Source organism: Salvelinus fontinalis, chromosome 27 (genome assembly GCF_029448725.1).
Source record: "Salvelinus fontinalis isolate EN_2023a chromosome 27, ASM2944872v1, whole genome shotgun sequence".
Taxonomy (NCBI): domain Eukaryota; kingdom Metazoa; phylum Chordata; class Actinopteri; order Salmoniformes; family Salmonidae; genus Salvelinus; species Salvelinus fontinalis.
Genome location: NC_074691.1, coordinates 6,611,951 through 6,625,736, shown reverse-complemented (window position 1 = coordinate 6,625,736; position 13,786 = coordinate 6,611,951). Strand labels below are relative to the sequence as shown.

Here is a 13,786-nt window from a genome sequence, read left to right as displayed (position 1 = left end):
GCTTACAGGGACCTTTCAATAGTTTGCTTTTTTGAATGTCGGTCAGTAAGGCAAATGGACGGGTACTGTGTTAGCCAGTTAAAATCATCTGATCATATTCCAGCTGAATGGACGTTTTCCAATTGGTCACGCCCCCTTAGCGCTCTAAAATACTGCAATGTGACTTGAGGAACGTTGTTACTGGGTGGTGTGATGAGACTGGTATTCGAAATCAAAGGGGATCGAGTGCAATTGTGTAACAGAATACGTCATATTGTCATCAACATTGCTGAGAATGAGAAATAGCAAGATTGGGTGTTTCACCATCATGTTATTGAGAAAATATAGAGCAGACTACCAAGTTTACTGGTGTATTTTATTTTGTATTTTATTATGGGAAAAAACAATGGGACTCATAATAATTACAATTGCCTACATTGAAAGCTAGTAAAACTACACATTGGCACAGCACTTCAAAAAATGTGACCATGTCATATCTATAGAATTCATTCATAAATGGATTACTCATATTATTAGTATGGTGAGGCTTTATAAAGTATTTATTAAGTAATAATATACTGTATCTGTAATTTAAAAAACAATCAAGCTAACAGCACTTTTTAAGACAAATGTTTATTAAATTATATGCAAAGCAAGAAAGTAGGTAGTATCACAGTGAGGTATAATGTCCACTGACACATTTTAAAATATCAATAACATATATTCAATAAATGCAGATTGGAATACACGTAACATTCATATATAGATATTCATATATACATATTTATAATCACAGAGACAAATAGTAACAGAAAAGCACGATGCAAAGGCTTTGGCAAAAAGAGTGCATACATTTTGCTAAACATTACATACTGTATACATATTACAGATCGAAAGTACAAAACAAGCATAATTAAAAAATCCAGTGCAAGGTCAGTTTGTCTCTGTCCATGAATGAGTAGCAGCCTATAGTTTTTGTTTAATTTAAACCCCTGGTCTTGTGGTTGGTGGTGGTATATTGTCCTGAGATGACCGTACGGCCTGAGACCCAGCTAATTAGGGGAAGGGACCAGCACACTGAGAGGAAGGCTGGAGCCGCTCGACGGACCCTTAGATGCCGCCATCTTGTTGACTTCAGTCGGCCACGTGGCGGTCCTCTTGGTGGTCATGTGTCGGCGAGCATGCTTGGTCAAGTGGTCGCTGCGCATGAAGCGCCGATCGCACATGTTACACACAAACTTCTTCTCGCCGGTGTGTGTTCGCCGGTGGCGGGAGAGCTCGTCGGAGCGCGCAAACTTCTTGTCGCAGCCCTCCCAGTGGCAGCTGAATGGTTTCTCACCTGGACGGCATGGAACAAATGGAAACTATATCAGTAGAAGATAACCCCACTACCTATTCAACATGACCATTAATCAAATTGCCATTGGTTAGAATATCCAGTAAATTGTCTAACAAGTGTGGTGGGGAGGTAGTACCTACCAGTGTGAGTTCTGAGATGGGCCTTGAGGTGGGAACTTTTGAAGTAGGTCTTCTTACAGCCGGGGAAGTTACAGACATAGTTCCGTCTGCGGGAGAAGTCGGCTTGTGTGGCATTACTACTCTGCCCTGAGGGCATGTAAACTGGAGCTGGGGCCAGGGGCAGGAGCTTGGTGTTCCCGAGGGTCATGACAGTCTGTTGGCATGACGAGGCCTGGGAAACAGGGGACTGGGGAACCACAAACATCACCGTCCCGCGAGTCACTGAGGAGCCCACCAGCTGCAGCGACTGGGGGAAGGAGGATGGTGACTGGGCTAGTATTGGCTTGGGCCCCCCCTGGGTCTGCATCTGGACCGGACCCTGATGGACAAACGCAGAGATCATCCCTGTCCGCCCACTGACTGGAAACACCTGGCAGAGGACCTGGGAGCTTTGGATGGGGAGCGAGGACCGGGAGATGGCTGTGGCCTGGGATGGGGAACTTTCAGTGAGAGGAGTGAATTGGCCTGTGCTGCTGTCAGGTGAGGATGGACTAACGTCCTTCTCTACCTTAACACACGGACCAGTGTTGCAGCTTTGTGGTTCAGTCTGCATGGGAATGGTCTCGGCCAAAGAGGCTGCTGTAGGGTTTCTGTTGGAGGAGGTGTGCTGTATCCCTATGAGGGACTGAGGTGGAATGTTGACACTGTGCTGTGAGAGGGCCCTGTCAGCAGTGTGACGGATAACGCTGGTCACCATGGCTCTGCTGGCTAGCTCTTGAGCTCCAGAGCTCTCTAAGAGGGGGGCCGTGCCAAGTTGTTGGCCCAGGAGAGGGGCATTCCTGTGGGGCAGACCTGCACAAAGTCTTGGCCGGGTTAAGACTGGTCTGGGGCCTGAGCTGGAGCTGGCCAATGAGGTGGTGGTGGTGGTGACGACAGCTGTGGAGGTGGAGGTCTCGGCAAAAATGGGGCTCTGAGGGGGGGTCATGCACTGGAAAAAAGAAAGAGAAAGATGAATTAAAGCAGGAATCGCAGGTCGTCCGTGACCTTATGCTGCCCCATTTCTGGTGTAGTGTTTTCACTTTGAACGAAAACAAGCGGGTTGAGCCCTGGGCTGGCCTTCTGGGCTAGGTGTGTCTTTGCGCTAATACCGCCTACTCGAATGACCCTGCTGCCCCGGAGCCAGTGTTGCCAACTTAGTGACTTTGTCATTACATTTCACAACTTTTACTGGGAAAAGTTTCTAGCGAAAATTTCGGCTACTTTTCAGGATGCCCTTTGGAGTGTTTTGACACAGAGGGTTTCTATGGTTTTGATAGCATTTAGCGACTTTCCCCATTCAATTCTGCTGCAAACGTGAATGGGAGAAACTGTCTGTGCAACAGAAGTCACATCAATGGTGCATACACAGACAGAGAAGCACAAGGGGGGGGGGTGCGGCTGGAGAGGGGGTGAAAACGCTACGTCAGGGACTGCAGCTGTGCCGCATCAAGGCAAATTGGCGCTAGGATGTCATCGCAGCAACGTGATCTAGCGACTTCGAGCTTAATCAAGGAGCCAATAGTAGATCTCACTGGAAAATAGTTGGTATTTTTTGTTATGCTTTGTGATTCAATAGTTATTTTGTTGGTAATCGACCAAAATAGTTAGCTATGTTTGCCTATTGAGCACACTGCCTGCCTATATACAGCATTGATTCCTACCTAGTGTGAACTACCCACCAGAACGACTGAATACCCAGCGTGGTCAGACAAGTTAACAATGGCTCATCTGCATGACATATTGGTAGAGTATGGGCCATCAAGTCATAGGATGGTCACATTAGCATTACACATGTTACACTGGTTACATTGCAACATTACATCCTTCGGAAACTATTCAGACCCCTTGACATTTTGTTAAGTTACAGCCTTAATAATCCCCCCCCCCCCCCCCTCATCAATCTACACACAATACCCCATAATGACAAAGCAAAAACAGGTTTAGAACTTTTTGCTAATTTATTAAAAATAAAAAACTTACATAAGTATTCAGACCCTTTACTCAGTACTTTGGCAACGATTACAGCCTTGAGTCTTCTTGGATATGCTGCTACAAGCTTGGCACACTTGTATTTGGAGAGTTTCTCCCATTCTTCTCTGCAGATCCTCTCAAGCTCTGTCAGGTTGCTGCACAGCTATTTTCAGGTCTCTCCAGAGATGTTTGATCCGGTTCAAGTCCAGGCTCTGGCTGGGCCACTCAAGGACATTCAGAGACTTGTCCCAAAGCCACTCCTGCATTGTTTTGGCTGTGTGCTTCGGGTTGTTGTCCTGTTGGAAGATGAACCTTCACCCCAGTCTGAGGTCCTGAGCGCTCTGGAGCAGGTTTTCATCAAGGATCTCTCTGTACTTTGTTCCGTTCATCTTTCCCTCGATCCTGACTAGTTTCCCAGTCCCTGCCGCTGAAAAACATCCCCACAGCATGATGCTGCCACCACCATGCTTAACCGTAGGGATGGTGCCAGGTTTCCTCCAGACGTGACGCTTGGCATTTAGGCCAAAAAGTTCCGTCTTGGTTTCATCAGACCAGAGAATCATGAGTCCTTTAGGTGCCTTTTGGCAAACTCCAAGTGGGTTGTCATGTGCCTTTTATTGAGGAGTGGCTTCCGTCTGGCCACTCTACCATAAAGGCCTGATTGGTGGAGTGCTGCAGAGATGGCTGTCCTTCTGGAAGGTTCTCCCATCTCCACAGAGGAGCTCTATCAGAGTGACTATCGGGTTCTTGGTCACCTCCCTGACCAAGCAAGGCCCTTCCCCCCCGATTGCTCAGTTTCAGCTCTAGGAAGAGTCTTGGTGGTTCCAAACGTCTTCCATTTAAGAATGTGTTCTTGAGGTCCTTCAAGGCTGGAGACATTTTTTGGTACTCTTCCCCAGATCTGTGCCTCGACACAATTGTGTCCCGGGGCTCTACAGACAATTCCTAATTCCTTCAACCACATGGCTTGGTTTTTGCTCTGATATGCACTGTCAACTGTAGGACCTTAAAGACAGGTGTGTGCCTTTCCAAATTATGTCCAATCAATTTAATTTAATGAAGTTGTAGAAACATCTCAAGGATGATGAATGGAAACAACAGGATGCAACTGAGCTCAATTTCGAGTCTCAGATCAAAGGGTCTGAATACTTAAGATATTTCTGTTTTTTTGCTAAAATAAATAAACTGTTTTTGATTTGTCATTATGGGATATTGTGTATAGAATTGTTTTTAGTTAATTTTAGAATAAGGCTGTAATGTAACAAAATGTGGAAAAAGTCAAAGGGTCTGAATACTTCCCAAATGCACTGCACCCCCCCCCCCCCCCCGATTAATCGGAATGGCCGATTAATTAGGGCCGGTATTAAGTTTTCATAACAATCGTTAATCAGTATTTTTGGACACCGATTGTGGCCGATTTTTTTAAATATATATTTTTTCCACCTTTATTTAACTAGGCAACTCAGTTAAGAACACATTCTTATTTTCAATGACGGCCTAGGAACGTAAGGCAACGCTCTAACCACCTGCCTTACATTGCACACCACGAGGAGCCTGCGTGGCAGGCTAACTACCTGTTACGTGAGGGCAGCAAGAAGTTTATCTAGCGTGACCTGCGTTGCATATAATCGATGCGGTGCCTGTTAATTTCTCATCGAAACACAGCCTACTTCGCCAAACGGGTGATGATTGAACAAGCGCATTCGCGAAAAAAGCACTGTCATTGCACCAATTAGTACCTAACCATAAACATCAATGCCTTTATTTAAAATCAATGCACAAGTATATATTTTTAATCCTGCATATTTAGTTAATATTGCCTTCTAACATGAATTTCTTATAAATAGGTAAATTGTGTCACTTCTCTTGCGTTCCGTGCAAGCAGTCAGGGTATATGCAGCAGTTTGGGCCGCCTGGCTCGTTGCAAACTGTGTGAAGTCCATTTACTCATAACAAAGACCGTAATTAATTTGCCATAATTGTACATAACATTGAAAGTTGTACAATGTAACAGCAATATTTAGACTTATGGATGACATCCGTTAGATAAAATACGGAACGGTTCCGTATTTCACTGAAAGAATAAACGTTTTGCTTTTGAAATGATAGTTTCCGGATTCGACCATATTAATGACCAAAGGCTCGTTTTTCTGTGTGTTATTATGTTATAATTAAGTTTATGATTTGATATTTGATAGAGCAGTCTGACTGAGCGATGGTAGGCAGCAGCAGGCTCGTAAGCATTCATTCAAACAGCACTTTCGTGCGTTTGCCAGCAGCTCTTCGCTGTGCTTCAAGCATTGAGCTGTTTATGACTTCAAGCCTATCAATTCCCGAGATTAGGCTGGTGTAACCGATGTGAAATGGCTAGCTAGTTAGCGGGGTGCGCGCTAATAGAGTTTCAAACGTCACTCGCTCTGAGACTTGGAGTAGTTGTTCCCCTTGCTCTGCAAGGGCCGCGGCTTTTGTGGAGTGATGGGTAACGATGCTTCGAGGGTGGCTGTTGTCGATGTGTTCCTGGTTCGAGCCCAAGTAGGGGCGAGGAGAGGGACGGAAGCTATACTGTTACACTGGTAATACTAAAGTGCCTATAAGAACATTCAATAGTCAAAGGTATATGAAATACAAATGGTATAGAGAGAAAAAGTCCTATAATTCCTATAATAACTACAACCTAAAACTTCTTACCTGGGAATATTGAAGACTCATGTTAAAAGGAACCACCAGCTTTCATATGTTCTCATGTTCTGAGCAAGGAACTTAAAGTTAGCTTTTTTACATGGCACATATTGCACTTTTACTTTCTTCTCCAACAGTTTGTTTTTGCATTATTTAAACCAAATTGGACATGTTTAATTATTTATTTGAGGCTAAATTGATTTTATTGATGTATTATATTAAGTTCAAATCAGTGTTCATTCAGTATTGTTGTAATTGTCATTATTACAAATACATTTTTTTATTTTTTTTAAATCGGCTGATTAATCGGTATCGGCTTTTCTTGGTCCTCCAATAATCGGCGTTGAAAAAGCATAATCGGTCGACCTCTAGAATTCCACCATGACATTCGGGGGCTCTCTGTATTGAATGCACGCACTCGCATATTCTAATAATAAAGATTTATTACCTTTTAATGTGGCATGAACACAACCAGTCATGATATTTTCATCTGATTGTCAAACAAACCACTTCAAAAAGTAGGCACGTTCGTCCACTCCAAACAAATCCCAGTATCCAAACTGCATGTACTGTATACTCGCGCCATTTGATGAATGAAAATAGACATCCGTTACAAAACACCATGAAGTGTGCCTAATGACATTCAGCGATTACCATTGTTTAGGTCTACATTGATTAGGCCTACATTAATTGATGAGTCTTGCTGATAAATGGAAACATTTTTGTAGCCTGAAAAGTCTGGACACCTGAAATAGGGCTGTAACTGTCCCGTAAAAACGGGATGGTCACCCTAACACACACGGTCAACTTACTAAACTAGCCTACAATGTGTATTACCATGAACTTCTAATAGGCATACCGGTAGCTAGTGATATGTTAAAAAAAAATAGGTGGGCAAGCTAATTACCGGTAACGGTGAAAAAATGTGGGTAAATGGTGTTTACTTGCATTTACTCTATACTAGGCATACACCACTGCCGGTAGCCTACCCTTTTAGCCAATGCAATTTTAAACACATGAACACACGCAGAACAGGTATCCTACATTCAATATAATACATGAGTTAAATGAAAACATGTTTTACACCCGAGTTATGAGTTGTCCATAACTCATGAGTTAATGCTTGGAGTCTTCACAGATCGTGTGACATAAAACACAACCTTTCGTTCCTTACATTAATGACAGTCTTATTTGTCATTATTAAGCATTTTAACAATTGAATTAGAACATTGAATTGACTTAATCCCTCTACAAATGACGGTTCTTGGAGATCTCGGAAAATGCACTGTGTAAGTGTAACTATGCTTATGTGACATTTCATTACGTGAAAACAGTTCTCACGGGCACAAATAAAAATGTAGGCCTATGCCATCGCAAAATCGAATGCTTCTAACCTAGTCAACTGTCTAGTGATATTGTCGAACTCATCAGCTGATCCAGGAAAGAAAACAAGGATTGATTTAAAAAATCATGAAACTGAATAAATGTTCTGTTACTTCTGGCCACGGAGAACACCAGTACCTGCACGCACCTGGAAAAAGAAAGCAATGAGAGCTCTAAACAGCAGACTGAGAAGAGCACACAATGATAAATCAACGGATAAATCTAATGCATTGGAATAAACTACTTTTTATCAGGGAAAACAAAAATGGCAAAAATGAGGAAGTAGGCCCACAAAGGAAAATCTATGCGTAAAAGGAGCTCAGCTGAGGCCGGAATTCAGCACTACTGGATGGACAGCGCCGCCACCGAAATGTACCACTAGTTCACAACTATGGAGAGCATTGAAGATGTGATTTATAAACGGTGTGTACGTTCTCACTAATGTACTCATATTTGATTAATATTATGGTATTGTTCTGGACCTGTTAGTTGTTTAGCACCCCCTAGTGGCAGTTTAAGTGCAGCAGGGTGGAATTTAACTGTTTGTGTCATGTGACAGGAAGCAGTTTCTGAAGTGAAGCAATGTGTGACAGAGTAGTTAGTTATAATCCTTCAACATCCTTCTATATAAGCTTTGTAAGACACAATGTCTGTAAGTACAATTGTTTATTAAGACAAGATAAATGTTTATCACATGTCATTTTCATGCTTCTGTAAAATATGAAGAATTGAGTTAACGGTTAGCTTCTTTGCATTAGCGTCAGTGCTATTTCTTTCCTGGGACGTCTAGCTGAGTAATATTAAGGATACAGTTGCATTCTAGTAACGTTATTTTATATTTGACTCTAGATTGAGTACTCTTATTCCTTATATTTAGTGCAGAGTTATTGTGGAATACATTCTGTGCTCTATACTACTGTAACTGAAAACATACTTTACTGTTCGTTGCAGTTTCACACTGTGATTCAAGTAAACTTTCTAAACGGCACCCAGTTTCACACTGAGTTATTTGAATGAGTGTTTAGCTAACTGAATAGCTGGGTAAGGGCTATTTATCGCGTCCAGTATAGTTATCAAATCAAAATATATTTTCTTTTGGCATATGCAGGATGTTCAGCATATGGGGATATGGCGTATTGTACCGTGTACTATGAAGTAACAATTTGTTTCATGTTTTCCCAATGTCGACCTATAATGCACGGGATAGTTTGGACTTGTTGGATGGGGGAAACATAGTCAGCCATAGATGTGAATATCCTAACTCTTCAGCTACACTACATGCGTCGCCATCAGCAGTGTCCATGTGACGTTCTACCTGCTACACCAGAAACCAACCAATCAACATTTCAATTCAAGATAGAAATAAGGTTTGCGTCAGCCATTGAGAATTGACCCTCTGTAGCAGGGCAGTAAGGATGCATTGTGGTTATACCAGCTCTTATGACCTTCTAGTGGGAGATGAAAGGTAGGAACCAGGAACAGCACATAACAGTTTGTGGTCTGGAGGTGAGGGTCCTGGCAACAGAGTTGTTATTTTAAGCTGCTGTGTGTGGAAAGTATTGGCCTCCCATGATCCGCTTCAGCAAATTTTAGGCTTGGTAGCTAGCTCTATATGTCCTGCCGTGTGTGTGTGTTTCATTTAAGTTCTACAAGTGTTCAATTGTAATTGTCCCATTTCTTTTTAGAAATCAGTCACATTTTTGTTTTTAATTGTGAATTCAAATGTAAAGGTGGATTTTTACATAACAGATTTGTGGTCAGTTTTTTTTATCATGCAGTAAGTAGTCCAAGTTATCCATGGTTCTGTTACTCTGACAGTGTTGATGGTGATTGGAAAGAAAAAGTAATATCACTTGAATAAATTGAAATCTCTTATTTGCTTAAGTGTCAATGGCCTTTCCAAACCATAAATGTCAGAATTCAGACAATGTTAGCTAGCTTGAACACTGAACACACTACGGTTAGCAGCTAATGTAGCTAGCAGGCTAAAAATGCAACCAACACTTACAGTGCATTCGGAAAGTATTCAGACCCCTTGACTTTTTCCACATTTTGTTAAAAGCCTTTGTTACAAACAAGATTCTCTGGTCTGATGAAACCAAGATTGAACTCTTTGGCCTGCATGCCAAGTGTTACGTCTGGAGGAAACATGGCACCATCCCTACGGTGAAGCATGGTGGTGGCAGCGTCATACTGTGGGGATGTTTTTCAGTGGCAAGGACTGGGAGACTAGTCAGGATCGAGGGATGAAAGGAGCAAAGTAGAGAGTGATCCTTGATGAAAACCTGCTCCAGAGCGCTCAGGACCTCAGAATGGGGCGAAGGTTCACCTTCAAACAGGACAACGACCCTAAGCACACAGCCAAGACAACACAGGAGTGGCTTCGGGACAAGTCTCTGAATGTTCTTGGGTGGCCCAGCCAGAGCCCGGACTTGAACCCGATCGAACATCTCTGGAGAGCTGAAAATAGCGCTACATCAACCTAAAAGAGCTTGAGAGGATCTGCAGGGAAGAATGGGAGAAATTGCCCAAATAAAGGTGTGCCAAGCTTATAGCGTCGTACCCAAGAAGACTCTCGAGGCTGCCAAAGGTGCTTCAACAAAGTACTGTGTAAAAGGTCTGAATACTTATGTAAATGTGATATTTCAGGGTTTTTTGCTTTGTCATTTCGGGGTATTGTGTGTAGATTGATGAGGGGAAAAAACAATTTAATACATTTTAGAATAAGGCTGTAATGTAACAAATGTGGAAAAAGTCAAGGGGTCTGAATACTTTCCGAATGAACTGTACCTAACATTACCAGTCCATGAGAGCGGTGGCCATGTTGGCGTCACTCTTTCACCTTTCAAAATTAACTCCAATGTTTATCCGGTTTCTGGATTGGTCATGAACAGTCTTTTTCTCGCTATTTTTTTCTCTTTTGGGGTCGTTGATTCAGATCCAAGAACAGAGAATGGTACCTGTTGGCTACGTCTGCTCTGTTTGTTTCTGCCGGCTGTAACGTTAGATTGTAAGTGAATTTCACTTCCTCTCCAGCTCTGGGGCAGCAGGGTCATTCGAGTAGGCGGGATTAGCCAGACACACCTAGCCCAAAACTAGCCAGAAGGCTAGCCCAAAACGGTTCAGGGCTCAATCCCCTTGTTTTCGTTCCATTTGAACCCAGTACACATGAAGTGGGGCGGCATAAGGTTGCCCACAACCTGCGGATTCCTGCTTTAAACATTTTAACTCTCAAATGTGACACAGACCCATTCAATTCTCTATTCCAAAAAAGCTGATTGTAGTTTTGATTAAAATGGCAGCCGCTGGTTAGTCACAACCAATAATTTTTCTATACTCAGGCTACTAGACTAACTACGTTAGCATAGAAAAGTGATTTTTTTACAGTAGAAATTCAAACCACTGAGGCCTACATAATGGGATTCCACTCACCAGTGATGAGAGTGCGATCAGATCCTTGGGGGACTCCATGCTCTCAGGGTGTAGGAGGAGAGAGTCGCAGGAGTCAGAGGTAGGTGTCAGGGGGCGTGGCTTGTGGTTTGCTGACCTTTGACGCCAGGAGCTCATGCTGACGAGCGCCTCGGCGGCCTCCAGGTCGTGGTACTCAAAGGTGCTGCAGCAGGACTGCTCACTGTCGTACCTGTTCCTCTCCATCATCATCACCCTGATGTCCATTAGATTAGCCTGATGGGAGGCCACAGGGAAAATGCACCGCCAATCACCATCTGTGTCCCAAAATGGAACCCTTTTCCTTATATAGTGCACTACCTTTGACCAGAGCCCTATGGGCCATTAGATCAGACGGAGTGTGGGAGAGAATGAGTTCACAACGAGGATGCACCGTTAATCAGACCAGAAATCAGTTTAGGCAATACTAACATGCACTCTAGTCTATTTATTCCCCCACCCCCCAAATAAAGAAAATTCTATGCAAAAACTTAAATTGAGACTGGCCCAATGGGCTGAAGATGGACCAGCCCATCTGGCATTTGCCCAAACTGCCCATTAGCCAGTCCACTTCGTACTGCTGCTCTTTAATTATTTTTTGCCTAGATTTTTTACTTGACTCTTATTTTTCTAAACCGCATTGTTGGTTAAGGGCTTGTAAGTAAGCATTTCACTGTTGTATTCGGTGTATGTGACAAATACAATTTGATTTGATCACAATTACAGCTCAATAGCTTCTGATGGCTGCAGACTCTTTTCAACACTGACGTGATCTCACTAAATATCTCTAGAGTCCTACTACTGCAATGGTTCCCTCAGATGGTTTCAGCTCAAGTCCTGAACCATATAAGCCTCAAAATGGTGGAAAACACATAGACAGTAGTCAACGAACAAGGGTTGGGTATTCTTCTAGATGTGCATGTAGCGCCGTTTGTTGTCATACGCTGAATGCTCAGCTGCATGTAGTGAGGCTGCTAGCTGCTTTAGAGGAATGGCGAGAGAGAGAGGGGCCCCACTGCAACGCTAGGTTAACGGCAGCCATTTGAGCGGGTGGCTGGCAGGTGGGTGCATCCAATCCTCCCAGTTCCCAGTAGCTCACATAACATTGGACATGACCAAAAATAGACATGTGAGTAATGTGCCACATCAACAACAAAACCCCAGAATAGTCGATTTCATTAACATGCAAGAACTGTGGAGGGGGTGTGGGCTGCATCAGGAAGTATTGGTTTGAATTGAGAACTCCCCCCCCCCCCCCCCCCCATCTTATTTAACTGCTTGAGGACACTCTCCAGCAATAACAACCAGCCACTTGTTTTATTGACACACATGGAAGCAGCTCATAATCCAATTCCAATCGTCATGCTTTTATCAATTAGCTAACCTATGAATCAATCGTCAATTTATGTCCAAAATGTTCAACCAAGGAGACTGATAAATGGCACATAGTAATACAGCAAACACAGTAGTCTGGTTGAGCCCCGCTAAAATGCAAAATGAGATGTACAGTTCCATTTGGCTTTTAGGGGCCACAATTACAATGTAACACGCTATCAAATAACATTTTATTCGTCACATACACAGTTTACAGCAGGTATATAATGAGCAACGAAATGCTTATCCGCTAGTTCCCGCAACAATGCAGTACATTAATCAATAATAACAATAAAAGTAAAAAAACAAAACACGTAATGGAGTAGGTAGTATGCATATTAATAATGGCTGTATTTACAAATATAAGATGGGCAGTGACTTGGTCACGCAGTAGAATAAATAGTATATAACTGAACAGCAGCGTTGTGTGTGTGTGAGAGTTCTACGCGCGTGTGTGAGTTCTGAGCGCATGTGTGTGTTTGTTTGTGTAACAATGTGTGTGTGTACCAATTTCAAATAACAACGTATAATCATATTGAAAAAAGTATTATTACAATGTAACAATGCAGTGCTATAAAGCGGATATAATGTAGCAATGTGTGATCACACATTTGATACAGTGGCCGTTGCGCAGGGATACACTAGTTTCATTCTGACTAGTTTCATTCTGAATAAACCAGACTGCCTGGGTTAAAAAACATCACGTCCAACTTGGGCTGCTTGCTTCAATGCATTCAATTGAAGTTATATAATAATGTAATGTGTGTGTATGGAACTTATCGATGGTCTTGAAATACCTGAAGATCACTGATTTAAATTTAAAGTAAAAATCAATCAACTTACCCGACAAGATTGCTATTGAATTCGGGGGTGATGTGAAAGTCACCATCTGGAAAGTATGAGTAAAACAATAATAGTAGAGACAGTAGCAATTTAACCACTCAACGAGCCCTGAGCACACAAGTATTCCCGCTGCCAGTTGTTGAGACTGGCCTTAGCTGAGTGAATCAAAAGGGGAGACGAAAAAAACAGAAACAAAATTCAGAGCAGACTGGCGGGTGGTAACATGTTACCAATCAAAAACAAAGGTGTAGCGGACGTCGTCCAATCAGAGCGCAAGCAGCGCGTGATCAGTACGTGTCTGCGTCGCGATTGGAGCAAAGAGGGTGCGTGGCTGTTGGAAGGCGTGACGAAGGAGTCAGTGGTGTCAGAGTAAACCCGGTGAACTCAATGCTCGAGAACTAGGGGAAAGGTTGAAACGGCGAATCGTGAGCTACTTGCACGCGTCTGGCTGGCTTTGGAACGAGAGCGCGCGCTAAGCGGGCATGCGCAAAATTGGCACAAAGAAATGAATAGGGAAACTGCAGAATGTAATACGTTGGCTTCGAAAATAAAGAATTAGCTGTTTTTTATTTTATAAATCCGATAATATCTTATAGCGTCTAAATTGTTTTAT

At 42.8% G+C, this 13,786-nt stretch overlaps 1 protein-coding gene across 1 annotated transcript; it reads right to left on the bottom strand.

The window, feature by feature from the left end:
• Nucleotides 1-341: 341 nt before the first annotated feature.
• klf11a (Kruppel like factor 11a) lies at nucleotides 342-13,361 on the bottom strand. Its single transcript, XM_055884494.1, has 4 exons — nucleotides 13,174-13,361; nucleotides 10,942-11,193; nucleotides 1,459-2,425; nucleotides 342-1,318 (listed from the first exon to the last, which is right to left on the bottom strand). Exons 2-4 carry the CDS (start codon nucleotides 11,182-11,184, stop codon nucleotides 1,032-1,034), a joined length of 1,497 nt encoding a protein of 498 aa, XP_055740469.1. The 5' UTR covers nucleotides 11,185-11,193; nucleotides 13,174-13,361; the 3' UTR covers nucleotides 342-1,031.
• Nucleotides 13,362-13,786: the final 425 nt, after the last annotated feature.